The 26,274-nt window shown below is 47.9% G+C and overlaps 2 protein-coding genes across 3 annotated transcripts in view; both read right to left on the bottom strand.

Annotated features, from left to right (window-relative positions):
- Window positions 1–12,816, bottom strand: part of NIPSNAP2 (nipsnap homolog 2) — a 35,655-nt gene extending 22,839 nt beyond the window's left edge. For both annotated transcript variants that reach the window (XM_034964171.3, XM_057302881.2), the window contains exon 1: window positions 12,663–12,816. In XM_034964171.3, the coding sequence (XP_034820062.1) occupies window positions 12,663–12,754 (92 nt within the window). In that variant the 5' untranslated portion in view covers window positions 12,755–12,816. The remainder of the gene's footprint in view (window positions 1–12,662) is intronic.
- An 8,048-nt stretch (window positions 12,817–20,864) lies between these two features.
- On the bottom strand, window positions 20,865–25,878 carry MRPS17 (mitochondrial ribosomal protein S17). The gene is made up of 3 exons (XM_003811398.5): window positions 25,452–25,878; window positions 24,064–24,203; window positions 20,865–22,473 (listed from the first exon to the last, which is right to left on the bottom strand). The coding sequence occupies exons 2-3, from the start codon at window positions 24,184–24,186 to the stop codon at window positions 22,204–22,206; spliced, it is 393 nt and encodes a 130-aa protein (XP_003811446.1). The 5' UTR covers window positions 24,187–24,203; window positions 25,452–25,878; the 3' UTR covers window positions 20,865–22,203.
- Between the last annotated feature and the right edge of the window lie 396 nt (window positions 25,879–26,274).

The raw sequence follows: 26,274 nt of genomic DNA, 5'->3' as shown, positions 1-26,274 counted from the left end.
CAGTGGCACGATCTGGGCTCACTGCAACCTCCGCCTCCCAGGTTCAAGCGATTCTCCTGCCTCACCCTCTAGGGTAACTGGGATTACAGACACACACCACCACGCCCAGCTAATTTTTTGTATTTTAGTAGAGATGGGGTTTCACTGTGTTGCCCAGGCTGGTCATGAACTCCTGAGCTCAGGCAATCCACCTGCCTCAGCCTCCCAAAGTGCTAGGATTACAGGCAGGAGCTACCGAGCCTGGCCAAAAAAAAAATCAAGATTTGTAAAAATTAACTTTAAAAATCAAAAATTTTTTAACTGCCCCCACAAACCTCAGAATACCAACTTTATTAACACATTGCTAATTTTCATCTTATAATTAAATTTCTATTGTGAATGCTTTCAGAAAGTGAGGATAAATTTGACTCAAGTCACAAACTATACTTTACTCATGGATTTCTTTCTTTTTTTAAGACTGGGTCTTGCCCTGTCACCCAGGCTGGTGTGTGGTGGTGCAATAGCTCACTGTAGTTCACTGTAGCCTCAAATTCCTGGGCTCAAGTGATCGTCCGTCCCACCTCAGCCTCCTGAGAAGCTGCGACTAGAGGCATATGTCATCTTGCATGGTTAATTTTTTAAAATTTTTTGTAGAGATGGGGTCTTGCTATGTTGCCCAAGTTGTTCTCAAACTCCTGGCCTCAAGCAATGCTCCCACTTCAGCCTCTCAAAGTGCTGGGATTATAGGTGTAAACCACTGCAATTGGCCCTACTTCACAAATATCTATGTGCATGTTGAACTCCCATATGCCAGCTAATAGGAATGCAAATTTGTTGACCTCCCAAGAGGGCAGTGTGGCATCATCCATATCAAAATGGAAACTGTGTATGACTTCAGCCCAATAATGACACTTGTGGTTATGTCCTACGGCCAGCTATATTTAGACAGGTGCACAAAGTTGAATGCATACAAATATTCATTGCTGTCTTGTTTCCAGTTATCTCCTGGCATAGGCCATTTGAATAGCCATTAATGCAGACTGGCCACATAAATTAGGAAATACTCCCCGTCAGAAAATATGCACTCGATAAAAAGAATGAGGTAGATTTATGTGCACTGATGTGCTGACATCTCCAAGATAAATTCTGTAAAAAAGCCAGCACAGAACAGCACTATACATACACATACAGAGTGAGCTGTTAAAGGGTGATGACATCTGGGGAACATGACTGGGCCTGGGGTGGGAGTAAAGGTTTTTTCTTTTCATTGTATAACCTTCTGAACTATCTGAACAATTTCTACACACACACACACACACACACACACACACACACACACACTTTTTTTGAGAGAATCTCGCTCTGTTGCCAGGCTGGAGTGCAGTGGCACCATTTCAGCTGACTGCAACCTCCACCTCCCAGGTTCAAGCGATTCTCCCGCCTCAGCCTCCTGAGTAGCTGGGACTACATGGTGTGCCACCGTGCACGGCTAATTTTTGTATTTTTAGTAGAAACAGGGTTTTGCCATGTTAGCCAGGCTGGTCTTCAACCCCTGACCTCAAGTGATCTGCCCACCTCGGCCTCCCAAAGTGCTGGGATTATAGGTGTGAGCCACTGCGCTCAGCCCTCTTCTGAACTTTATGTAACCATGATCAAATGACAAACAGCGTTTCCCTCATCTTCTTGGTTTTTCACATCTATGTACAATAAAATGTACTTTTTTGGCAGACAGTACTGAGTTTTGACAAATGCCTGAAGTAATGTAACCAGCATCACAACAGTTTCTTCACCCCTTGAAGTTAATCCTTTTATAATCAACCCCTCTCCCCATCTCTAGCAACCACTGCTGTGTTCCTTGTCCCTCAGTTTTGCCTTTTCTAGAACATCGTATGTATGGAATCATACAGAAGGGTAGCCTTCTGAATTCCTGCCCCTTCTTTCTGCACAATCCCTTTTATAATTGGTGATCTTACTTCTGGCCAGGTCTATCACAGCATACCCTTTATACTTTTGTTCTCTTTTTATTTTTGAGACAGGGTCTTACTCTGTTGCCCAGGCTGGAGTGCACTGGTGTGATCACGGCTCACTGCAGCCTTGACCCCCAGAGCTCAAACGATTCCCCCACCTCAGCCTCCAGATTAGCTGGGACAACATATGCACACCACCATGCCTGGTTAATTTTTGTATTTTCTATAGAGAATGGGTTTTGCCAGGTTGCCCAGGCTGGCCTTGAACTCCTGGCCTCAAGCGATCCTCCTGCCTTGGCCTCCTGAAGTGTTGAGATTTCGAGCATGAGCCACCATGCCCAGCTACTTTTGCTCTCTAACTGACCTACACATAGATCTTTTCTGCCTTTTCCTAGATCAGTAATGTACTGGGATTCCAAAGGGCCAGCATAAATGTCCAGAATCTTAGTGCTTCTGGACATAAAAGTCCAGATGCTGATGGGCCAGTGTGAACCTCTTCTTGGGGATCTCTTTAGAAACACTAGATGATTTTCTACAACAGTATTTCTTTTTTTTTTTTTTTTTTTAAGACAGAGTCTCGCTCTGTCGCCCAGGCTGGAGTACAGCGGCATGATCTTGGCTCACTGCAAGCTCCGCCTCCCAGGTTCACGCCTTTCTCCTGCCTCATCCTCCTGAGTAGCTGAGACTACAGGCGCCCGCTGCCACGCCCAGCTAATTTTTTGTATTTTTAGTAGAGATGGGGTTTCACCGTGTTAGCCAGGATGGTCTCGATCTCCTGACCTCATGATCCGCCTGCCTCGGCCTCCCGAAGTGCTGGGATTACAGGCGTGAGCCACTGCGCCCAGCCTTCTACAATAGTATTTCTAATCTGCTTGGCAGACTTGCTTAAGCACCCAGATACCACCAGGTAAACATTAAGAGGAAAAGAGAGAGCAACTCCAGGTATTAAAAAGGGGGACCAGGAATTTAAACAAGGGACAAGAAAAACTCTCATGAGAGCAAATTCCCCAGTACTTCATGAAATGAACACACGGATTTCATACTACAATAATAGAAATTCCTATTCTTACGCAGCAACGGTATTTTAGAAGTAGGGCTCTAAATTTCACATGATACTGGCAGCCTTTTTCTTTTCTTTTCTTTTCTTTTTTTTTTTGCTTAAAAAATCAGTTTGCTGCTTTATTTATTTATTTTTGAGGCAGGGTCTCATTGCACTTGTTGGAGTGCAGTAGTGCAATCTCGGCTCACTGCAACCTCTGCCTCCCAGGTTCCAGCAATTCTCCCACCTCAGCCTCCTGACTATCTGGAACTACAGGTGCATGCCACCACATCTGGCTAATCTTTGTATTTTTAGTAGGGACAGGGTTTCATCATATTGGCCAGGTTGGTCTCGAATTCCTGGCCTTAAGTGATCCGCCAGCCTCAGCCTCCCAGAGTGCTGAGATTGCAAGCGTGAGCTGCCGCGCTCAGCCTAGTTTGCTGCTTTCTTGAACAAACATTACAGAGCAATCTTCTCCCCAATATGATGTTCTTTTAATTTAAAAACCAATTCATAGGATATTGTCTCAAATAGGTAGAAACCAGATATAAAGATTTTTGAATGATGTGAACTTACAAATACAAAAAATACAAATATATTGGCCGGGAGTGGTGGCTCACGCTTCTAAATCCCAGCTCTCTGGGAGGCCGAGGCAGGTGGATCACCTGAGGTCAGGAGTTCAAGACCAGCCTGGCCAACAAGGTGAAATCTTGTCTCTACTAACACTACAAAAAAAAAAAATAGCTGAGTGTGGTGGCACATGCCTGTGATCCCAGCTACTCAGGAGGCTGAGGTAGGAGAATCGCTTGAACCCAGGAGGTGGAGATTGCAGTGAGCCAAGTCGTGCCACTGCACTCCAGCCTGGGCTACACAGCAAGACTCAATCTCAAAAAAAGTAATAATAATAAAATAAAATAAAATAAATTAAAAATAAAATGTGCTCTATAAATAATTATAAAGAAATATAAAAGCACGTTTTCACATCCTTCAAAGATTAAAAAGAAGCAAACTCACTTTAAACAAGCAAAATAATAATACCAGTAAATGCAATTTTTCTTGAAAGTGAGTAAGATAAAAACATATAGTATTAAGTGGCATTTGCAGATGTAAGTTGAAGATGCTTCCAATTTGTGTTTACTATATATAAAAATTCCTAAAAATTAAGAAAGCATTAATGGTGGTTTCCCTGAGAAAATGGTTTAAAGGGATAGAGGGGAAAGACACACAGCTTTCTCCATATAATGTCTATATTGTGCTTTTCTCTTCTGTATTTTTTTTTTCTTTGAGACAGGGTCTCACTTTGTCACTCAGGCTGGAGTGCAGTGGCGTGATCTTGGCTCACTGTAGCCTCGACCTCCCGGGTTCAAGCTATCCTCCTGTCTCAACCCCTCCCAAGTAGCTGGGACTACAGGTGCCCAGCACCACATCCAACTAATTTTTGTATTTTTTTGTAGAGACAGGGTTTCACCATGCTGCCCAGGTTGGTCTTGAATTTCTGAGCTCAAGTGATCTGCCTGCCTCAGCTTCCCAAAGTCCTGGGATTATAGGCGTGAACCACCACACCCAGCCATATTCCAATAAAAATGAAAGCACATTTTGTCAATTAGTTTGAAGTGTTTTACATACACTACATTTAGGGATATCTGTTTAATAATATCATGGGCTGGGCACAGTGGCTCATGCCTGTAATCCCAGCACTTTGGGAGGCCAAGGAGGCGGGTGGATCACCTGAGGTCGGGAGACCAGACTGACCAACATGGAGAAACCCCGTCTCTACTAAAAATATAAAATTAGCCAGGCATGGTGGCGCATGCCTGTAATCCCAGCTACTCAGGAGGCTGAGGGAGAATCGCTTGAACCCGGGAGGTGCAGGGTGTAGTGGGCCGAGATCACGCCACTACACTCCAGCCTGGGCAACAAGAGTGAAACTCTGTCTCAAAAAAAAAAAAAAGAAAAAGAAAAAAGAAACTTACCCATTACTTTAAGGCAACCATATAAAATTAGTGATACACAAAGTAGAAAGTTTTAAGATTTGTTTATGGGACTATGTAATTTCTGTATGTTCTTTTTTTTTTTGAGACAGAGTCTTGCTCTGTTGCCCAGGCTGGAGGGCAATAATGGCACAATCTCAGCTCACTGCAACCTCCGCCTCCTGGGTTCAAGTGATTCTCCTGCCTCAGCCTCCTAAGCAGTTGAGACTAGCGGTGCCCACCACCACACCCATCTAATTTTTGTATTTTTAGTAGAGGTGGGTTTTCACCATGTTGGCCAGGCTGGTCTTGAACCCCTGACCTCAGGTGATCCGCCTGCCTCGGCCTCCCAAAGTGCTGGAATTATAGGTGTGAGCCACTGTGCCCAGCCAATTTCTGTGTTTATTTTAGATTTTAAGTTCATTAAACAGAAATTGTGTCTACAATTTTTTTTGTTAAATAAATTGTAAAAGCTTAGGAATAACAATTATGAGCAATTAAGAAAGGGATATAATAAAAAGTGTCTAAAAATACTGACTAGGGAGTTTCACTTAAAATAAGAAATACTAAAGCAATGACTACTAATAGTTTTATGTATATCCTTCCAGAAATACAGAGGCAAACGTATATTATGTATATTTATAGACAGATAATATTTTCACTAATAAAGGATGCCTTTGAAATAAAAATCACCCCAACTGAGCATTTATTTCATATCTCAGAAACACCAAAGTCAGCCTGGGCAGCATAGGAAGACCCTGTCTCTACAAAAAAAAATAAAAAGAGTAGCTGGGCATGGTGGCTCGTGCTTATGGTCCTAGCTACCCAGGAACCTGAGGCAGGAGGATCACTTGAGCCCACAAGTTCAATGCTGTAGTGAGCTATGATCATGCATTGTACTCCAGCCTGGGCAACAGAGCAAGACCACCTCTAAAACAAACAAACAAATAATAATACCAAAGGGATTCCCCTTTGGGTGGGTACAATGAGGTAAGGGATGTGACAATGCTAGTAATCGAAAAATGCAGAGCAGGGGGTGAGACTAAATCAACACAGCACACACAAAAGAACCTGAGTGGCATTTGCTTGTGAACTTGGGCAGCAATCGTCTTGACAAATGAAAAACAAGCCGGCCAGTACTACCCCCAACCGGCCAGTACTACCCCCAACCGTCAAACTGAAATCTTTGAGTGTCAGGTGACCAAAGCTGCCTAACATGCCCAACCCATCTAGTCATTCGAGTCGCAGCTATGCCAACGGCTGCCCAAATGATAAGATCTGGCTTGGGCCTGGGTTCTTAACTGACAGTGACAATCGCCAAGATGGTAGGGGGCACTTTCCAGAGGATAAGGAAGGGTGCACTATACAAAACACTAGACTTGAAATCCAGTCAGCATTCTATGCCGGGCTCTATGGATACAAAGATAAACCAGATGCCAAGCCTATTCAGTCTCACAGGAAAAACCTATCAGTAAACAGCCAGAGTGGCCACAGATGCTGTAAACTTAGACATACACTGCAAGAGCTCAAGTGAACCCACCATCAGCTTGGCCTGGGAGGCGCAGGAGGGACTCCAGTAGGGGCATTCTGGCTCTGTTTTGGAGGGCAAGCAAGACAGGTGGAGAAGGCAGGTGCTAATTCCAGTCAATGGGAACAACATGTACAGGGACATGGAGTCATGACACTGAATGGCATATGTCTGGAATGGCAAGCTGTTTAGCAAGGCAGAAGAGCATGTGGGAGGACCGTGAGGGCGAGGCGAGGGCGACTTTATCCTGTGTAGGGTGAGATGCTGTCAAGTTTTCAAAAAAAATATAAGTGTCGGACGAGCGCAGTGCCTCATGCCTGTAATCCCAGCACTTTGAGAGGCTGAGGTGGGCGGATCATCTGGGGTCAGGAATTCAAGACCAGCCTGGGCAACATGGCCAAACCCTGTCTCTACTAAAAAATACCAAAAAAATGGCCAGGTGTGGTGGTGGACGCCTGTAGTCCCAGCTACTCGGGAGGCTGAGGCAGGAGAATCACTTGAACCTGGGAGGCGGACGTTGCAGTGAGCCAAGATCACGCCACTGCTCTCCAGCCTGGGCGAGAGTGCAAGACTCCGTTTCAAAAAAAAAAAAAAAAAATCTAAGTGTCAAAAGCAGCCTGGCAGGAGCGTGATATATGGCTGCAGCAACGAAGGCCAGGAACATGCTTCCTGGGCACCCTGGCTGCCATGCCCAGCAGCACCAGGTATGCAGAAGGCACTCAATAAATACTCACTAGATGATCTGGGGTTAAGATGGCAGTGGGGATGAAGAGAAAGGAGTGCATTCAGAAGAAGCTCGTGGGTGCTGATCAGGCGGGGAAGAGGAAACCGAAGAAGGGAAAGGACTTAACGCTGAGACCACAGGATGAGGCAGCAGGAGCACACTGCGCTTCATTCATATGATCATTTTTTTTTTTTTTTTTTTGAGACGGAGTCTCGCTCTGTCGCCCAGGCTGGAGTGCAGTGGTGGGATCTCGGCTCACTGCAAGTTCCGCCTCCCGGGTTCACGCCATTCTCCTGCCTCAGCCTCCTGAGTAGCTGGGACTACAGGCGCCCACCACCACGCCCGGCTAATTTTTTGTATTTTTAGTAGAGACAGGGTTTCACCATGTTAGCCAGGATGGTCTCGATCTCCTGACCTCGTGATTCGCCCACCTTGGCCTCCCAAAGTTCTGGGATTACAGGCGTGAGCCACCGCGCCCGGCAATATGATCACTGTTATTTACAGACTGTGCACTACACCTGTCAGCCACTGACAATGCACAGATGAACCTGGCCCTGACTTCACGGGAGCTCAGTTTGCTGGTGAGGGCAAACAGACAAACACGATCACAACTCAAACAGACAAGCTCTTCAATGATGACACAAGGAAGTAGGTAGCTGTTGTGGCATGGGTAAGGGCAGCCTGGGGGCCAGCTCTAACGAAGTACCTGTTGAGTGGAAGACTGGAAAGAAGAGGAGCAGATGGTCAGGTAGATACCCATGGAAGGGAGATTCTAAGCAGAACCAGTGATGGCCAAAGCCACAAGTGTGCAAACAGCACCAGAATTTGGAAGCACAGGCCCGGGGGAGAGAAGAGGTTGACAGACCCATGCCAAGAAGACTCCTGCCTTAAAGCAGCAGCTCCCTGACTCCCCTCCCCACCACCACACTCCATCCAGCCCCAGTACCCGTCTTCCACACTGCTGCTCCAGAGACCTGTTCCCACACCTTTCATTTCCAGAAACTTCAAACCCAGAGGAGTTTAAACATGACAAGACTTTTCTGCCCTGCATCTAGATTTTAAAAATGAACATTTTACCATTAAAAGTTTTTCTCTCTATATATTTGCTTTTTAATTTTTTTTTTCTTTTTTTTTTTCAGACAGGGCCTTGTTCTCTCATGTCAGCTGAAGGGCAGTGGCGCGATCTCGGCTCACTTCAGCCTCCACCTCCTGCGCTCGAGCAATTACCTTGCTTCAGCCACCTGTATAGCTGGGACTACAGCCCTGCACCACCACACCCTGCTAAATGTTGTAGTTACCCTGCTAAATGTTGTAGTTTTAGTAGAGACAGGGTTTCATCATGTTGTCCACGCTGGTCTTGAGCTTCTGGCCTCATGTGATCCGTCAGCCTTGGCCTCCTACAGTGCTAGGATTACAGGTGTGAACCACCACACCCGGCCCTATATTTGCTTTTTAATTTCTACTGAACCATTTGAAAGTAGAGTTTTGGGCTGGGGGCAGTGGCTCACACCTATAATCCCACCACTTTGGGAGACCAAAGCAGGCCAAGGCGGGCAGATCACGAGGTCAGGAGATCGAGACCATCCTGGCCAAATGGTGAAACCCCATCTCTATTAAAAATACAAAAAAATTAGCTGGTTGTGGTGGCGCACGCCTGTAGTCCCAGCTAATCGGGAGGCTGAGACAGGAGAATCACTTGAACCCGGGAGGCAGAGGTTGCAGCGAGCTGAGATCACCCCACTGCACTCCGGCCTGGGTGACAGAGCGAGACTCTGTCTCAGGAAAAAAAAAAGAAAAGAAAGTAGAGTTTGGACATAATGATACTTCTCCCGTAAATCCTTCAGCATGTATCTCCAAAACACAATGACAGAACTACAATGCTATCATCACATCTGAGAAAAACAATTATTCCATCATATCTAATATCCACTCCCTATTAAAATATCCCCAGTTCTCCCCAAAATGTCTTTCATTGCTCTTGTGGGTAGGGGAATGGGGGCAGACAGGGAGGAGGGATTAGGAACCAGTCAAGGTTTGTGTCATAGAGATCTTTCTACTAGGAAAATGTCCGCTTAGAATTCTTTAGACGTGTGGCTGGGCACAATGGCTCACACCTATAATCCTAGCACTTTGGGAGGTGGAGGGTGGGAGGACTGCTTGAGGCCAGGAGTTTGAGACTAGCCTGGGGAACATAGCAAGACCCCCCTCTCTACAAAAAAATTAAAAATTAGCAGCTGGGTGTGGTGATTCATCCCTGTAATGCCAGCACTTTGGGAGGCCGTGGTGGGAGGATCACTTGAGGCCAGGAGTTTGAGACCAGCCTGGGCAACATGGAGAAACCCCATCTCTACTAAAAATACAAAAATTATGCAGGCGTGGTGGTGCACGCCTGTAAGTCCCAGCTGCTCAGGTAGCTGAGACAGGAGAACTGCTTGAACCCAGGAGGTGGAGGTTGCAGGGAGCCGAAATCACGCCACTGAACTCCAGCCTGGGCAACAGAGTGACACTCTGTCTCAAATAAATAAATAAATAATAGCTGGGCATGGTGGTGTGGGCCTGTAGTCCCAGCTACTTGGGAGGCTGAGGTGGGAAGATCCCTTAAGTCCGGAAGGTCAAGGCTGCAGTGAGCCGTGGTCATGCCATTAAACTCCAGCCTGGGCAACAGGGCAAGACTATCTCCAAGGAAAAAAAAAAATTCTTTAGTCATCCCCTTCACTAACAGGTTCGAGCCCACACTCTTCGTAGGAATCCAGACGAGTATTGCTGAGGGTTGAGCTAGGGCAGTGAAGATGGAGAGGGTGGATTCAAGACATACTAGAGGCAGAACTGACAGATTTGGTAAATGATAGATGGCGGCAAAAAGAGGGATGGGCTTGGGGAAGACCATCTGGTGTCTGGCCTGGGCCACCACATGGAAAATGTTTCATGACTGGAGAAGAAGAACCAAAGAAAAGCAGGCTTCGTAGAAGGAAGAGGAGTTAAATCCTGGGTACAGCAGTGTTTTGAGCACCTGTGAGACACTTATGCAATGTCCAGGAAGCGGCTGGGAATTCCAAGCTTGCTGCTGAGCAGCACTAAGTGAAATACGCTGGCTAATGTACAGGCAGGGATGAGGCTCCCGGGAGGACGCCCTTCTCCCTTGCTGAAACTGATTCAGCAAATCCTGTTTTCTTCTGTCATTTTACCTAACACTTTCGCAGCGGATGGCACTCCCTCCCTCCTCCTGGCCACTGCCACATAACAATGAGCTTGCCAGCTCCCCCTCCTACATTCAGCCTATATACGCTGCACATCCCAGGGCTTGCTTTGCAGCCCCTTCTCTCTCCACACTCTCGCCTCAAGCAATCTCACACATTCCTATATTTTTTTGTTTGTTTTATTTTGGAGACAAGGTCTGGCTCTGTCACCTAGGCTGGAACGCCGTGGCATGATCTCGGCTCACTGCAACCTCCACCTCCCAGGTTCAAGCCATACTCCCACCTCAGCCTATCAAGTAGCTGGGACTACAGGCGTGTGCCACCATGCCGGGCTAATTTTTGTATTTTTTGTAGAGATGTGTTTTGTCATGTTGCCTGGGATGGTCTCGAACTCCTGAGCTCAAGCGATCAGCCCAGCTCGGCCTCCCAAAGTGCTGGGATTACAGCCTGAGCCACTGCACCCGGCTTCCTATGGTTTAAAAAAAGTTTCATTATACAAATTTTTATTTATGTACTTATTTATTATTAGGGACAGAGTTCCACTATGTTGCCCAGGCTGGTCTCAAACTCCTGGGCTCAAGCAATCCTCCTGCTGCAACCTTCCAAAGTGCAGGGATTACAAGTGTGAGTCACTGCGTCCAGGCTTTATTATGAAAAACGTAAATCAAATACGAAACAGTATAATGAAATCCATGTGTCTATTAACATTTAGCATTCCTATATACTGACAACTCCTAAATGTTACCTGTAGCCCAGACACCTCCTTTGAGGAGTCATACTGCCAACTGTCTATTTGCTTTTCCACTTGAATAGCACACAGCCTTCACAAACTTTACCAGGTCCTAAACTGCTCTGAATTCTTCTTCCCCAGCCCTCCTGAATTACTGCTAAGCTCCGGATGGCCTTGGACGCCTTATTCACTGATGTCTCTCAACAGTCAACAGTGCCTGGCACGTGGTAGGCACTCACATTTTGGCAGAAGAGCTCTCAGCAAACTCTCAACTCTCAGTGCCAGCGTCCACTCAACTGGCCACCACCCTTAATTCTGCCCCCTCTCCCAAGTCAGACTCATCTTTTTAAAAAGATCAGGCCGCGCCTGGTGACTCACGACTGTAATCCCTGCACTTTGGGAGGCCGCGGCAGGTGGATCACCTGAGGTCAGGAGTTCGAGATCAGCCTGACCAACATGGTGAAACCCCGTCTCTACTAAAAATACAAAAATGAGCTGGGTGTGGTGGTGCATGCCTGTAATCCCAGCTACTTGGGAGGATGAGGCAGGAGAATTACTTGAACCCGGGAGGCGGAGGTTGCAGTGAGACAAGATCGTGCCGTTGCACTTCAGCCGGGACGAGAGCAAAACTCCGTCTCAAAAATATAAATAAACAACAACAATAATAATAAACCATGTTACTGAAACCTCCCTGGCCCATGGCGAGTTTAACACACAGTTCCTTAGGTAATTTAAACTACCCAAAGCAATGAATACGAGAAAGCAACTCTGGGTAAGTCAGGATAGGCTTTGCTGTTTGAATGTGGAAAACAGCACATGCAAATATCAAGGTGATGAATTTGGACAACCAAACGTCCAATCCACTGAAGTAAGAAAAAAAAAAAAAAAAGTTTAAACAAGAGCCCCACGCCTGAACTTAGTGCTGATAACTCTAAGTACTTTTAGATCCACGGCCGGCTTTAAATTTCAACTCCAAGACGTTAAGTGATTTGACCTCCTCCAAGCTCTAACTTCCCCTACCCTCCGCGGAGAGCTGGCCCGGGACAATGCTTTACTCTTTTATTCCCTACTCACGGCACCTCAGAGACCAGGGTCACCAACGTCCTCGGCAGACGCAGCCACTCAGGCTTGGAACAGCCTCCGGCGAGGACCCAGCAGACGGCGTCCGGGGCCTGCGGCCTCAGGCGCGCGCTGTCCCTGTCCCTGGCCACGGGTCGCGCCGGTCAGGGCCCTGCAGGCCGGGCCAGCGCCGCGGGGAGGATGTGGCCTCCGGGCCGAGCCTCGGGGGCCTTCCCGGGCGAGGGTGGAGCCGCAGGGCGGCCCCTCCCCGCCGTGACCTTGAGCCCGAGGACGCCCCGACCCCGCCCCAGCTCCGGCCCCACCCCAGCTCCGGCCCCACTGCCCCGAGGCCGGGCAGCCACCCGCGCTGGGGACAGGGCCGGGGCGGAGACCGGCGCCGGGAAACCCGCGCCCTCCGCCTCGCGGCGGCCCCTCCCCGGCACCTCCCGGAAAGGGCGGCGCTGCTCACCGGAGCCTGGGCAGGAGGCTGCAGGGGGCCGCCCGCTGCAGGAGGCCGCCGGACCAGGCCGCTCCGCGGGCGCGCAGCACTCGCGCCGCCATCTTGCTCGGCGCCTCGGCTCCCACCGCCCGGGCGCCGCCGCTGACGCCGCCGCCGCGCGACCCCTCCCCCGGCCGGGCCTCAACGCGGCCACTGCAGTGCGGGGCGCGGCCGCCAGGGGGAGCAGGGCGCGCGGCCGCGGGGTCGGCGGGGCGTCCAGGCGCCAAGGCCCGGCCGCTGCGGGAAAGCGCGAAGCTCAAGCGCAGTCAGTGCAAGCCGATCACTTCAGCGGGAGGAGCTCGGTGCCCAGAAGCGCGGGTGCAGAAGGGACAAGGGCATAACTTCAATGATCAGGGAAAACTCCACAAGGAAAGAGTAACACTGTGCCTAGGGGAATCCAGGGCCTGGGGCGGGGCAGTGGCAGTGGGTTTACCCCCACTCCACCCCGCCAATGTCTTTTAAATTTTGTAGTATATGAATATATTGTCATTTCAAAAAGCCCCACAACGCTTTAACAAGTGCATTCTGGGGCCGGACGCAATAGCTCACGCCTGTCATCCCAGCACTTTGGGAGGCTGAGGCCGGAGATATCTTGAGGCCAGGAGTTCGAGACCAACGTGGGCAACATAGCGAGCCCTCACTGTGCAAAAACATTTTTAAATTAGCCGGGCATGGAGGAGCACGTCTGTGGTGCTAGCTACACTGGAGACTGAGGCAGAAGGATCGCTTGAGTTCAGGAGGTGGAGGCTGTAGTGAACTATGATCGTGCCACTGTACTCCAGCCTGGGCAAACACACGACGTCCTGTCGCGAAAGAAAGAAAGAGGGAAAGAGAGAGAAAGAAAGGGAGGGAAAGGAAGGAAGGAAGGAGAAAGAAAAGAGGAAGGGAGGGAGGCAGGGGAAAGAAAGGAGGGAAGGAAGGAGAAAGAAAGGAAGGGAGGGAGGCAGGAGAAAGAAAGAAAGAGAGAAAGGAAAAGAAAAGAAAGCAAGTGAGGAAAAAATTAAAAAACACCATACACACACACAAAAAAAAAAATTAAGGAGAAAGGACTGGGAAGGTTCTCTTGAGGTCTTGGGACTGCATCGTTCCCATTCATTTCAGCACCGGTGGGCACTGGCCATGGAGAGTCCTTGGTACCTTACCCTCAAGGCCGTCTGGGTCTAGTGGGGACAGAATGTACAATGATGATTGAACCGAGTGTGTTAAGTGTCAAAATGGACAGGTTCATGAGACACGAAAGAGGCACGGAAAGAGAGCATGTAACCGGGGGTGGCTGTGAATTAGAGGATAGATGGGGAGAAAGTTCTCCAAGGAGCTGGCAGGACATATCAGTCCCAGGGGAAGAAGGGAGGGCATCCCTGTCTGAGGAAATAACTTAAGCAAAGGCGTGGATCTGGGTGGCTGGCGCTATAGAGGGAAAAATGTGTCCTCCAGGAAGATTTTTTAAAAAGCCACAAATGTAGCCAGGCACGGTGGCTCAAGTCTGTAATCCCAGCACTTCGGGTGGCCGAGGCAGGCGGATCACCTGAGGTCAGGAGTCCGAGACCAGCCTGGCCAATATGGTGAAATCCCATCTCTACAAAAATACAAAAATTAGGCAGGCATGTTGTCGGGTGCCTGTAATCCCAGCTACTCGAGAGGCTGAAGTGGGAGAATCGCTTGAACCTGGGAGGTGGAGGGTGCAGTGAGCCGAGATTGTGCCTCTGCACTCCAGCCTGGGCAACAGAGTGAGACTCCATCTCAAAAAAAAAAAAAGAGAAAGAAAAAAGCCACAAATATAACCATGAAAACTGCAACCACGGTGAGGGCAGGAGGAAGGAAGCTGGACCCTGGGGGTGGGGGAGAACTTGGGAGAAGTAGGGGCTCTGGCCACCAAAGGGAGCATTTCCAGGCCAGTGTGGGGCTGCAGAGGCAGAGAGGAAAGTGCCCTCAGGACTGGGTTGCTTGGAGGTCATAAGGTGGACAAAAACTGGGAGGTTCCCTGAAGCTGGTAATCTTGGGGGCCAAGGGAGCATCAGGGCTCAAGGGGTGCAGTTTTCTGACTGGGGTAGAATTTGAACACGTTAATATGGCAAGGAGCCACCAGGGAGGACAGAGGTGGACCCTGTGGATGGAGGAGGGCTTTGCCCCAGAGCAGGGAAAGGCACCTGTCCCTTGGAGGCCAGTGGGATGGAGGCCAAGGGACACAAGGATAGGAGGCCAGAGGCTGTGTGGCTGAAGACCTCCTGGCCTCAACTAGTGTATGCTTAGTAAAGCTGTGGAGAGCCCTGTAACAAGTACTTTTTAAGTGGTCCATTTTCAGAAAACAGACAAGTCTGGGCAGTTCCCTTGTGGATGTGACAAGATGCATGGTACAGACATCTGGGAAGAGTGATAAAACTCACAGAAGTCAGAGGGGAGGGAGAAAAGTGGCAGGGGTGTCTAATCCATAAAAGGAAAGAAAGCTTAGCCATTGGGAAATCGAAACTTCAAGTAGGGAAGAGGACAAGATGTAACCTAATAAGGGGATAATGGAACTTAGGTGATGTCCAGGAAGACTGCAACCCCATATTACTCAGCCTGTGAGGAAGGTGGGGGGACCTGTGCTCTAGGGGATAAATTGTTGAAACTGCACTGGGTGTGCCTGCCCATCACACATCCGATCTGGCAAAACCATTATTAAAAAGTCTTACTTTTGTCCAGGTGCGGTGGCTCATGCCTATAATCCCAGCATTTTTGGGGGCTGAGGTGGGTGGATCACCTGAGGTCAGGAGTTCAAGACCAGCCTGGCCAACATGGTGAAACCCCATCTCTACTAAAAATACAAAAATTAGCCAGGTGTGGTGGCGCATGCCTGTAATCCTAGCTACTCGGGAGGCTGAGGCAGGAAAATCACTTGAACCTGGGAGGTGGAGATTCACCTGGGAGGTGATCTCAGCTCAGCAATGAGCTGAGATCGCACTGCTGCACTCCAGCCTCAGTGACAGATCAAGACGGAGTCTCAAAAAAAAAAAAAAGTCTCACTTTCACTGTTCTTCATGCCTCTAAGTCCATTCTTTGGGTTTGAATGGGTGAGTGTGTTTCTCACACTCCAAAGAGAGGTAGAAGTGAGCTCTCTCCAGGGTATCAAGGACTTGGCCCAGCCCTACAGAGCAGGAGGCCAGGCCTCTTTAAGGGTGGATGAGCTCCTGTGACTGTCACAAATGCCCCCAATTTCTCAGCTCTGTTTCATGAGACACCTGCTTTTAAATTTATTCTGAAATATAAACTGTAGCTAGACACTTCTTTGCTGACCTTGCTTTTGTGTTTAGTATTAGCCTGCTTAGCCTGCATTGCTTTTCTCCACTATCATTTTGTTGTGGAGTTCCATTCACTCAGGACTTTTTACTGGGGAAAAAGAGGGTACTCCGATTTCACAGCTGTGTGGCTTCAGATATTTGAAGCCATAGAATAAACATAGCAAGTCTTCCTGGAGCATAAGTTTTATACAAAGACTCTCAGGAAAAAGTATGTGTTAAAATATAAACAAGTATCATTTATATGTTAACATTTCAGTGGTACTTAGGTATAATTTATATTTTAATACTTCGATGGTACTTAAGTATCATTTCTATTTTAATACTTGCATGATACTTAGGTATCACTTATATTTTAATGCTTCAATGGTACTTAGGTATCATTCATATTTTAATACTTCAATGGTACTTATACATCATTTATATTTTTTTTTATTTTTTATTTTTTTGAGATGGAGTCTCACTCTGTCACCCAGACTGGAGTGCAGTGGCACGATCTTGGCTGACTGCAACCTCCGCCTCCCAGGTTCAAGTGATTCTCCTTGAGAATCTGCCTCAGTCTCCTGAGTAGCTGGGATTACATGCGTGCACCACCACGCCCCGGCTAACTTTTATATTTTTAGTAGAAATGGGGTTTCACCGTGTTGGTCAGGCTGGTCTCCAACTCCTGATCTCATGATCCGTCTGCCTCAGCCTCCCAAAGTGCTGGGATTACAGGCGTGAGCCACCATGCCTGGCCATCATCATTTATATTTTAATCCTTTGATGGTACTTAGGTACTATTTATATTTTCACATGCTTTTAATTTTATATTTATACTTTAATACTTCATTGGTACTTAAGCATCATTTATATTTTAACATATTTATAAATGATGCTTATTTATAAATGTTTAAATATTTAAACCTTTAAAATATTTTAGAGACGGCTTGGACTCCATCCCAGAGCTGGTGACACATGTGTCACCATATGCTAGGAGCACCACTTGGAGATGTCTGATGCTTTATTTTTAATTTTTTTTTTAATTTTAAGTTCTGGGATACATGTGTAGAACATGCAGGTTTGTTACATAGGTATACATGTGCCATGGTGGTTTGCTGCACCTATCAACCCATCATCTATGTTTTAAGCCCCGTATGCATTAGGTATTTGTCCTAATGGTCTCCCTTCCCTTGCCCCGACAGGCCCCGGTGTGTGATGTTCCTCGCCCTGTGTCGATGTGTTCTCATTGTTCAACTCCCACTTGAGTGAGAACATGCAGTGTTTGGTTTTCTGTTCCTGTTAGTTTGCTGAGAATGATGGTTTCCAGCTTCATCCATGTCCCTGTAAAGGACATGAACTCATTCTTTTTAATGGCTGCATAGTATTCCATGGTGTATATGTGTCACATTTTCTTTATCCAGTCTATCATTGATGGGCATTTGGGTTGGTTCCAGGTCTTTGCTATTGTAAGTAGCGCTGCAATAAACATATGTGTGCATGTGTATTTATAGTAGAATGATTTATAATCCTTTGAGTACATACCCAGTAATGGGATTGCTGGATCAAATGGTATTTCTGGTTCTAGATTCTTGAGGAATCGCCACACTATCTTCCACAATGGTTGGACTAAGGTGATCTTTTTTTAAGCTGCTTATTAGTGATATGTACTCTCAAAGCAAAAACAGCCAAGCACATTATTTTCACAGATATCAGACTACACAAGTGTGTTTTCAAAATCTCTGGTTACTCCTTGGGTTTCTAACCCTTCCCCTCAACTGTGTAGATGGTATTCTGGTGTTTTCTTGAACTTTCTATCACAGAGAAAAAGCCAGGGTCAGTCTGATTTTCATTCAGTTCTAAGTACTTTTCTCAGATCCTGGAATGGTTTGAAGTTTTCCAGCATTTCAATACATATTTTGCCAGGATATGTCTATGTGAGGATCTCTTTTTATAGAACATGATTTTTCTAAAGGTCAAGAAAAAATGTTTTCTATTTCTTTTTTTCATTAGTTTGTTGTTTTTGTTCTATTCTATTCTGAAAAATGTATTGTATTTATATTGGAGTTTTAAAATTGAGTCTCACAGAACTATCATTCTCGTTACTTTCATTTCTTTATCCTTTTCCTCTACATTCTTAGAGAACTTCTGAAGTGTATTCTTACTATCACTGATTTGACTTTTCTTTTCTTTTTTTTTTTGAGACAGAGTCTCGCTCTGTTGCCCAGGCTGGAGTGCAGTGGGGTGATCTTGGCTCACTGCAACCTCCGCTTCCCAGGTTCAAGCGATTCTCCTGCCTTAATCTCCTGAGTAGCTGGGATTACAGGCGCGCGCCCTCATACCCGGCTAATTTTTGTATTTTTAGTAGAGACGGGGTTTCACCATTTTGGCCAGGCTGGTCTCGAACTCCTGACCTTGTGATCTGCCCACCTCGGCCTCCCAAAGTGCTGGGATTACAGGCGTGAGCCACCGCACCCAGCTGATTTGACTTTTCTACGATATCAGTCTTGCCTCACTTCCATGTGGATATTTAAATGCTTTTTGATTTCTTGCAAATCTTATGGCACATATGATGGTTCCCTCCCTGTGTCCACGTGTGTGATGTTCCCCTCCCTGTGTCCATGTGTTCTCATTGTTCAACTCCCACTTATGAGAATATGTGGTGTTTGGTTTTCTGTTCCTGTGTTAGTTTGCTGAGAGTTATGGCCAGCTTCATCCATGTCCCTGCAAAGGACATGAACTCATTCTTTTTTTTTTTTTTTTTTTGAGACGGAGTCTCACTCTGTCGCCCAGGCTGGAGTGCAGTTGCACAATCTCCACTCACTTCAAGCTCCGCCTCCCAGGTTCACGCCATTCTCCTGCCTCAGCCTCCTGAGTAGCTGGGACTACAGGCGCCCGCCACCACACCAGGCTAATTTTTTTTTTTTTTTGTATTTTTAGTAGAGACGGGGTTTCACCGTGTTAGCCAGGATGGTCTCCATCTCCTGACCTCATCATCTACCCACCTCGGCCTCCCAAAGTGCTGGGATTACAGGCGTGAGCCACCACGCCTGGCCTTATTTTTTATTTATTTATTTTTTTGAGACGGAGTTTCACTCTTGTTGCCCAGGCTGGAGTGCAATGCTCACTGCAACCTTCGCCTCCCAGGTTCAAGCGATTCTCCTGCCTCAGCCTCCAGAGTAGCTGGGATTACAGGCACCTGCCATCACGCCCGGCTAATTTTTGTATTTTTAGTAGAGACGGGATTTCACCATGTTGGTCAGGCTGGTCTCGAACTCCTGACCTTATGATCTGCTCGCCTTGGCCTCCCAAAGTGCTGGGACTACAGGCATGAGCCACTGCACCCAGCCGAACTCATTCTTTTTTGTGGGAGATGCCTGATACTTTCATGTACCCTTCCAGGCTAAGCAGTCCCACAGCCCCACCTGCCAGAGACCTGGACAGTCTAAGATGCTTCCGTTTCCTTCACCTACCCTGGCACCAGTTCTACCTTAGAACCTGTTATTCAGTCCCTCACTGCTGTTACTCAGTCCTTCCCTGCACAACTCAGTTTGGGTCTTAGGACCAGTCTTTGAACTGTGGTCTCCCCACCTCTATCTAACATGTCCGCTTCCAGTCTGTTCTCTACAATCACGCAATCACTTTTATTAAAATGCAAATGCAATTGTATCACTCTTTAAAACGTTCAGCCACTATCACTTATAGTTACTTTCACCTATTTCTGAGTTCCACCACTGCTGAAAATGTTGCAGCAATCCTCATCTGCTTCCAGAAGCCCTGGTTATACTTTCATTCACTTTGTGGATTTTACATTCCCTTTCCTCTGCCTCAAATGCCCTTTCCACCCCATCATCTACTGTCCTGGAGACTCTTGCTTCAATGCTTACTTCTAGCACCATCTCATCTCTCCTGAGAAGTGACCTTCAATTCACCCTCACCCATATCCTGTTTGCCATGGAGGCACCTGTGCATACGTCCCCAGCTAGATTGATCCCTGAGGCCGGCAAGGCCTGTGATCATCCTGGAAACCCTGTGCTTACACAATACATGTATCAAGGCTGGGCGCGGTGGCTCAACGCTGTAATCCCAGCACTTTGTCAGGCTGAGGCGGATGGGATCACCTGAGGTCAGGAGTTCAAGACCAGGCTGTCCAACATGGTGAAACTCTGTCTCTACTAAAAATACAAAAAATAATAATAAAATTTAAAAAAATTAGCTGGACATGGTGGCAGGCAGCTGTAATCCCAGCTACTTGGGAGCCAGGAGAATTGCTTGAACCCAGGAGGCAGAGGTTGCAGTGAGCTGAGATCACACCATTGTGCTCCAGCCTGGGCAACAGAGCGAGACTCCATCTCAAAACAAACAAACAAACAAACAAACATGTATCAGCTAAGATTGAAATATTCCCCTTTTGGCCAGTCGCAGTGGCTCACGCCTGTAATCCCAGCACTTTGGGAGGCTGAGGTGGGCAAATCACCTGAGATCAAGCGTTCGAGACCAGCCTGGCCAACATGGTGAAATCTCGTCTCTACTAAAAATACAAAAAAAAATTAGCTGGGCGTGGTGGTACACTCCTGTAGCCCCAGCTACTCGAGGAGGCTGAGGCAGAATTGCTTGAACCCAGGAGGCAGAGGCTGCAGTGAGCCAAGATTGTGCCACTGCACTCCAACCTGGGCAACAGAGGGAGATTCGATCTCAAAAAAAAAGTCCCCTATTCTCTTTCTAGGGGCCAGAAAACGGAAATATACTGCTCAATGCTTCCTTAAGTCAAAATCTAAATTATCGTGGTATATTAATGAATAGCAACAAAACTCACTCTCCATCTCAAATGCATGTGGGAGAAGTCCTACAACTTAATGTGTCAGATTTTAGGAACTTACACCTATTTAATCTAGCCTAGGATGTAAGAAAAGTGACACAGAATTGTAAAATTTTATTTTCCACACATCAATATTCTTAACACAGCTTGATTGAAAGAATTCTGACCAGTGGCTGGTCATTACATGCAGTGGCTCATGCCTGTAATCCAAGCACTTTGAGAGGCCCAGGCGGGCGGATCACCTGAGGTCCGGAGTTCAAGACTAGCCTGACAAACATGGAGAAACCCCATCCCTACTAAAAATACAAAATTAGCTGGGTGTGGTGGCACATGCCTGTAATCCTAGCTACTCAGGAGGCTGAAGCAGAATCACTTGAACCTGGGAGGCGGAGGTTGTGGTGGGCTGAGATCATGCCATTGCACTCCAGCCTGGGCAACAAGAGTGAAACTCCAGCTCAAAAAAAAAAAAGACTTTCTTCCTTCAAAATAAAGGTTCTAAGATAAATTCAAAATTCCTTTGAATGAAAAAAAGGAAACCGGCTGGGCACAGTGGCTCAGGCCTGTAATCACAGCACTTTGTTAGGCCAAGATGGGCAGATTGCTCCCAGGAGTCCGAGACCAACCTGGGCAACACAGGGAGACCCTGTCTCTACAAAATTTACAAAAAATCAGCCAAGTGTAGTGGTATGCTCCTGTGTTCCCAGCTACTCAGAAGGCTGGGGTGGAAAGATGCTGGAGCCAGGGAGGTCAAGGCTGCAGTGAGCCAAGATCATACCACTGCACTCCAGCCCCGGCAACAAAGCAAGACCCTGTCTCAAAAGACAAAAATAAAACCTTCTAAAACAGTGAGCTTGCTAAGCACAGTGGCTCACGCCTGTAATCCCAGCACTCTGAGAGGCCAAGGCAGGCAGATCACGAGGTCAGGAGATCAAGACCATCCTGGCTAACACGGTGAAACCCCGTCTCTACTAAAAATACCAAAAAAAAAAAAAAATTAGCTGGGCATGGTGGCAGGCGCCTGTAGTCCCAGCTACTCGGGAGGCTGAGGCAGGAGAATGGCGTGAACCCGGGAGGCGGAGCTTGCAGTGAGCCAAGATTGCACCACTGCACTCCAGCCTGGGTGACAGAGTGAGATTCCATCTCAAAACAAAAAACAAAACAAAACAAAACAAAAATCAGTGAGCTTACAAAATGCAACAGACTGCTAGGCACACTTAATGTAACGTGGAAGTATGTTCACTGAAATGATGAAAATTTGAAACACGACCATAAACCTTTGTGAAAAACCATAGTATGCCCTTTACTTCATTTGCTTTTAGCTATTTCATGAACACCACAGAGAAACTGGACACAGTTTGTGATGAAACTTAGAAAAATTTCTTTTTCCATAACATAAACATGTCAGTTTTTCCCTTTAGATCCTTCTTCCACTCCCGCTTCACTGTGCTGAAGAGATATTGAGTTCTTCCAGATTTTTGCTTAGCTGGGTGGTTTCCGAACTCAACGGACTCTCCAGGTAGGTAGTTCCAGCACAGGGCTTTCCTGTCACTGGATCTATGACTTTTCCAACTTTGAAAACGATCTCAGCCAGTTCATGTTTCACATGCTTTGCTCGTGGAACAGGTAAAGCTCTGAGAAGCACAATATCCCCAACTGTGCACTGCTGAAGGGCATCGTGAGCAAAGTAGGTTTTCCGCTTATTAAAATACTGTTGAGAGAGGGAGAGAAGCAAATCAGTAGTTCCCATCTGTGACCTGGTAATGCAATATGTAATATGAAAAAGTAATGTATGGAAAACAAGCCAGGACTTAGGAAAAGATAAGATACTTAAGGAGGCTTCTAGTACAAAAATTAGAGCCTGAGTGATATAGTGAGACAATCCAGTGAGATGGATTCTCGCTCTGTTGCCCAGGCTGGAGTGCAATGGCACGATCTCAGCTCACTGCAACCTCCGCCTCCCAGATTCATGAGATTCTCCTGCCTCAGCCTCCCAAGTAGCTGGAATTACAGGTGCCTGCCACCATGCCCGGCTAATTTTTTGTATGTTTTTTTAGTAGAGATGGGGTTTCACCATGTTGGCCAGGCTGGTCCTGAACTCCTGACGTCAGGTGATCCACCTGCCTCGGCCTCCCAAAGTGCTGGGATTACAGGCATGAGCCACCGCGCCCAGCCTAGAATCACCTATTCTTTATAACAACCCTGTTGCAGCAGGTACATATGAGAAAAGTTCAGGGAGGTTAAGCCATGTGTGTAGCTGGTAAACAAGAGTCAGTATTCAAACTAAGGTCTCCCAAAGGTCAAGGATCATGCAGTCACTCTTCAGCTTGCTCCTGTGTTTCTAATCCTTGATAATGACCAGCATTGGTACCCACCTGTGTGCTGAACTTTGGATGTGAAACCATCCTTGGCACCTATCCGTCCCCTGGGCACAGCAAACAAATCAATGACTCTGTCCTTCCTGAAATATTTTTTCCACTCCATCCCCACTACATCAACTTTAGTTCAGGTCCTTATTTCCATCCTAGACTTTTGCAGCAGCCTCTTTGCCCATTCCCTTACCTCCAGTCTTCATCCCTACCCGTGTTTCCAAGCCTGTCTTTGGGTTCAAGCAGGGATCCCCAACCCCCAGGGCAGCAGACTGATACCATTCAGTGGTCTGTTAGGAACAGGGCCGCACAGCAGGTGAGTGGCGTTGAGCCAGCATGAGTATTACCGCCTGCGCTCCACCTCCTGTCAGATCAGCAGCGGCATTAGATTCCCATAGGAGCACAAACCCTATTGTGAATTGTGCATGGTAGGCAGAGTTTTGCTCTTGTCCAGGATGGAGTGCAATGGTACAATTGTGGCTCATTGCAACCTCCGCCTCCCGGCTTCAAGAGATTCTCCTGCCTCAGCCTCCAGAGTAGCTAGGATTACAGGTGCGCACCACTATGCCCAGCTAATTTTTGTATTTTTAGTAGAGACAGGGTTTCACCACGTTGGCCAGGCTGGTCTCGAACTCCTGATCTCAGGTGATCCAACCTCCTCAGCCTCCCAAAGTGCTGGGATTACAGGTGTGAGCCACCTCATCCGGCCAGTACTTTGCATACAGAATGACTACAGCAGTTAGAGTGGATTGACATTAACTCTGTTTTCTTGGAATGTGTAAACCGTGTTATACCTACAGACCAGCAGAATGCCTGGCTCAAAGCAGATGAGAGACAAGACATCTTTACTGAGAGAGAAATGTTTTTTTGCTCAGGACCCAGGACATGGTGGTGATTTACCAAAGCCACCCGGAAACAAGAATGTTTCTCACCTTTAATAAATAGGGATCCAGAACAAGCCTGGTCACTCTCACTTTAGCAGTCTTTTGCATTTTTGTCCCAATCACCTTCCCCACAATCCATTTGGCATGGACGGATGAGCGAACTACGGACATTACGTGGCTTTGGTCACCTGAAAAGCAAATTCCAAAGTCTCATATTCTGGTGGTTATGATGCCACATGAATTTTGTCACAAGAACTGTCCAAGTTAGTCCAGAAACAGTTTTTTTCTTTTTCGTTCCCCTCTCCACCCAGAAACAGTTTTGGTTTTTTTTTTTTTTTTAGATGTAGTCTATCTGTCGCCCAGGCTGGAGTGCGGTGGTGCGATCTTGGCTCACTGCAAACGCCGCCTCCTGGGTTCACACCATTCTCCTGCCTCAGCCTCCCGAGCAGCTGGGACTACAGGCGTCTGCCACAACGCCCGGCTAATTTTTTTGTATTTTTAGTAGAGATGGAGTTTCACCGTGTTAGCCAGGCTGGTCTTGATCTCCTGACCTCGTGATCCGCCCGCCTCGGCCTCCCAGAGTGCTAGGATTACAGGCGTGAGCCACCGCGCCCGGCCATATTTATTTTTCTTGAGATGGAGTTTAGTTCTTTCGCCCAGGCTGGAGTGAAGTGGCGCGATCTCGGCTCACTGCAACCTCCGCCTCCCGGGTTCAAGCGATTCTTCTCCCTCAGCCTCCCGAGTAGCCAGGACTACAGGCCCGCGCCACCACGCCGGGCTAATTTTTGTATTTTTAGTAAAGACGGAGTTTCACCATGTTGGCCAGACTGGTCTCGAACTCCTGACCTCAGGTGATCCGCCCGCCTCAGCCTCCCAAAGTGCTGGGATTAAGAGGCGTGAGCCACCGCGCCCGGCTTGAATCACCATTTCAGAGATGCTTACACGTTCCCCACTACCCAACCTCTCATCTTTACAGCGCTTACAAAGCGGTAACTTTAACTTCGCCAAGCCTCACGTTCCCCTTCTGCAAAATGGGCAGGCCTATTTCGCAGGAGTGCTTTGAGAATTTGACCCACAGAACGCTCAATACCACGGACAAACGCTGGACGTTACTGGTCCCTTATCTCTCTCCACCCCGCTGGGTCGCCTCTCCCCACAGGCTCAGTGCCCAGGTAGCACTCGGCGGGGCCGCCGCGGTGTCCCCCTCCCCGGCCCAGCGACGGATGACTTGGGCTGCTTTTGAGATCAGTTCATAAGCCATTCCACCAGGCTTCGGAAAGGTTGGGGTGATTCGTGCCCTCGCCCCGGACAACCCCGAGGTCAGACGAAGCGATTCGCTCTCAGGGCTCTCACGCGAGGGTGCCTCGGGTCCCCAGCAAATCCTCCCCCGGCAGCAACACCCCGGAGCCCGCCCTCACCTCCACCGCGAGACTCACCTCCGCCAAGACTATGCAGCCACCTGCCCCGGGGAGCGCCGGTCGCAGCGGGATGGCGTCACGCCGTACGCATTGGCTCAGTCCCACACTACCCCTCTCGTAGGCCGTGCATCTCCTTAGCCGTGGGCGGAGTTAAAGGCAGGACCCCGCCCACTCTCCCTTAAAGGGACCCGCGGCGGTGGCGGGGCGGGGGGCGCTGACCTCTGGTTTCCTAACGCGCGCAGCTAGTGGACAGTGGCGCAGGAGGTTTCGGACTTTTCTTTCATTCTTTTGTTTTCTTTCTTTCTTTTTTTTTTTTTTTGAGACGGAGTCTCGCTCTGTCGCCCAGGCTGGTGTGCAGTGGCGCGATCTCTGCTCACTGCAACCTCTGCCTCCCGGGTTCAGGCGATTCTTCTGCCTCAACCTCCCAAGTAGCTGGGATTACAGGCGTGCACCACCATGCCCAGCTAATTTTTGTATTTTTAGTAGAGACAGGGTTTCACATGTTGGCCAGGCTGGTCTCGAACTCCTGGCCTTAAGTGATCCAACCACTTTGGCCTTTCAAAGTGTTGGAATTACAGGCGTGAGCCACCGTGCCCGGCCTAAAAGTGTTTTTGTTGTTGTTGTTGTTGTTGTTTGAGACAGGGTCTCACTCTTGTTGCCCAGGCTGGAGTGCAGTGGCATGATCTTGACTCACTGCAACCTCTGCCTCCTGGGTTTAAGGGATTCTCCTGCCTCAGCCTCCTGAGTAGCTGGGACTACAGGCATCTGGCACCACGTCCAGCTAATTTTTTTTTATTTTTAGTAGAGACGGGATTTCACCATGTTGGCCAGGCTGTTCTTG

Source organism: Pan paniscus, chromosome 6 (genome assembly GCF_029289425.2).
Source record: "Pan paniscus chromosome 6, NHGRI_mPanPan1-v2.0_pri, whole genome shotgun sequence".
Classification (NCBI taxonomy): domain Eukaryota; kingdom Metazoa; phylum Chordata; class Mammalia; order Primates; family Hominidae; genus Pan; species Pan paniscus.
This window is presented reverse-complemented; position numbering and strand designations above follow the sequence as displayed.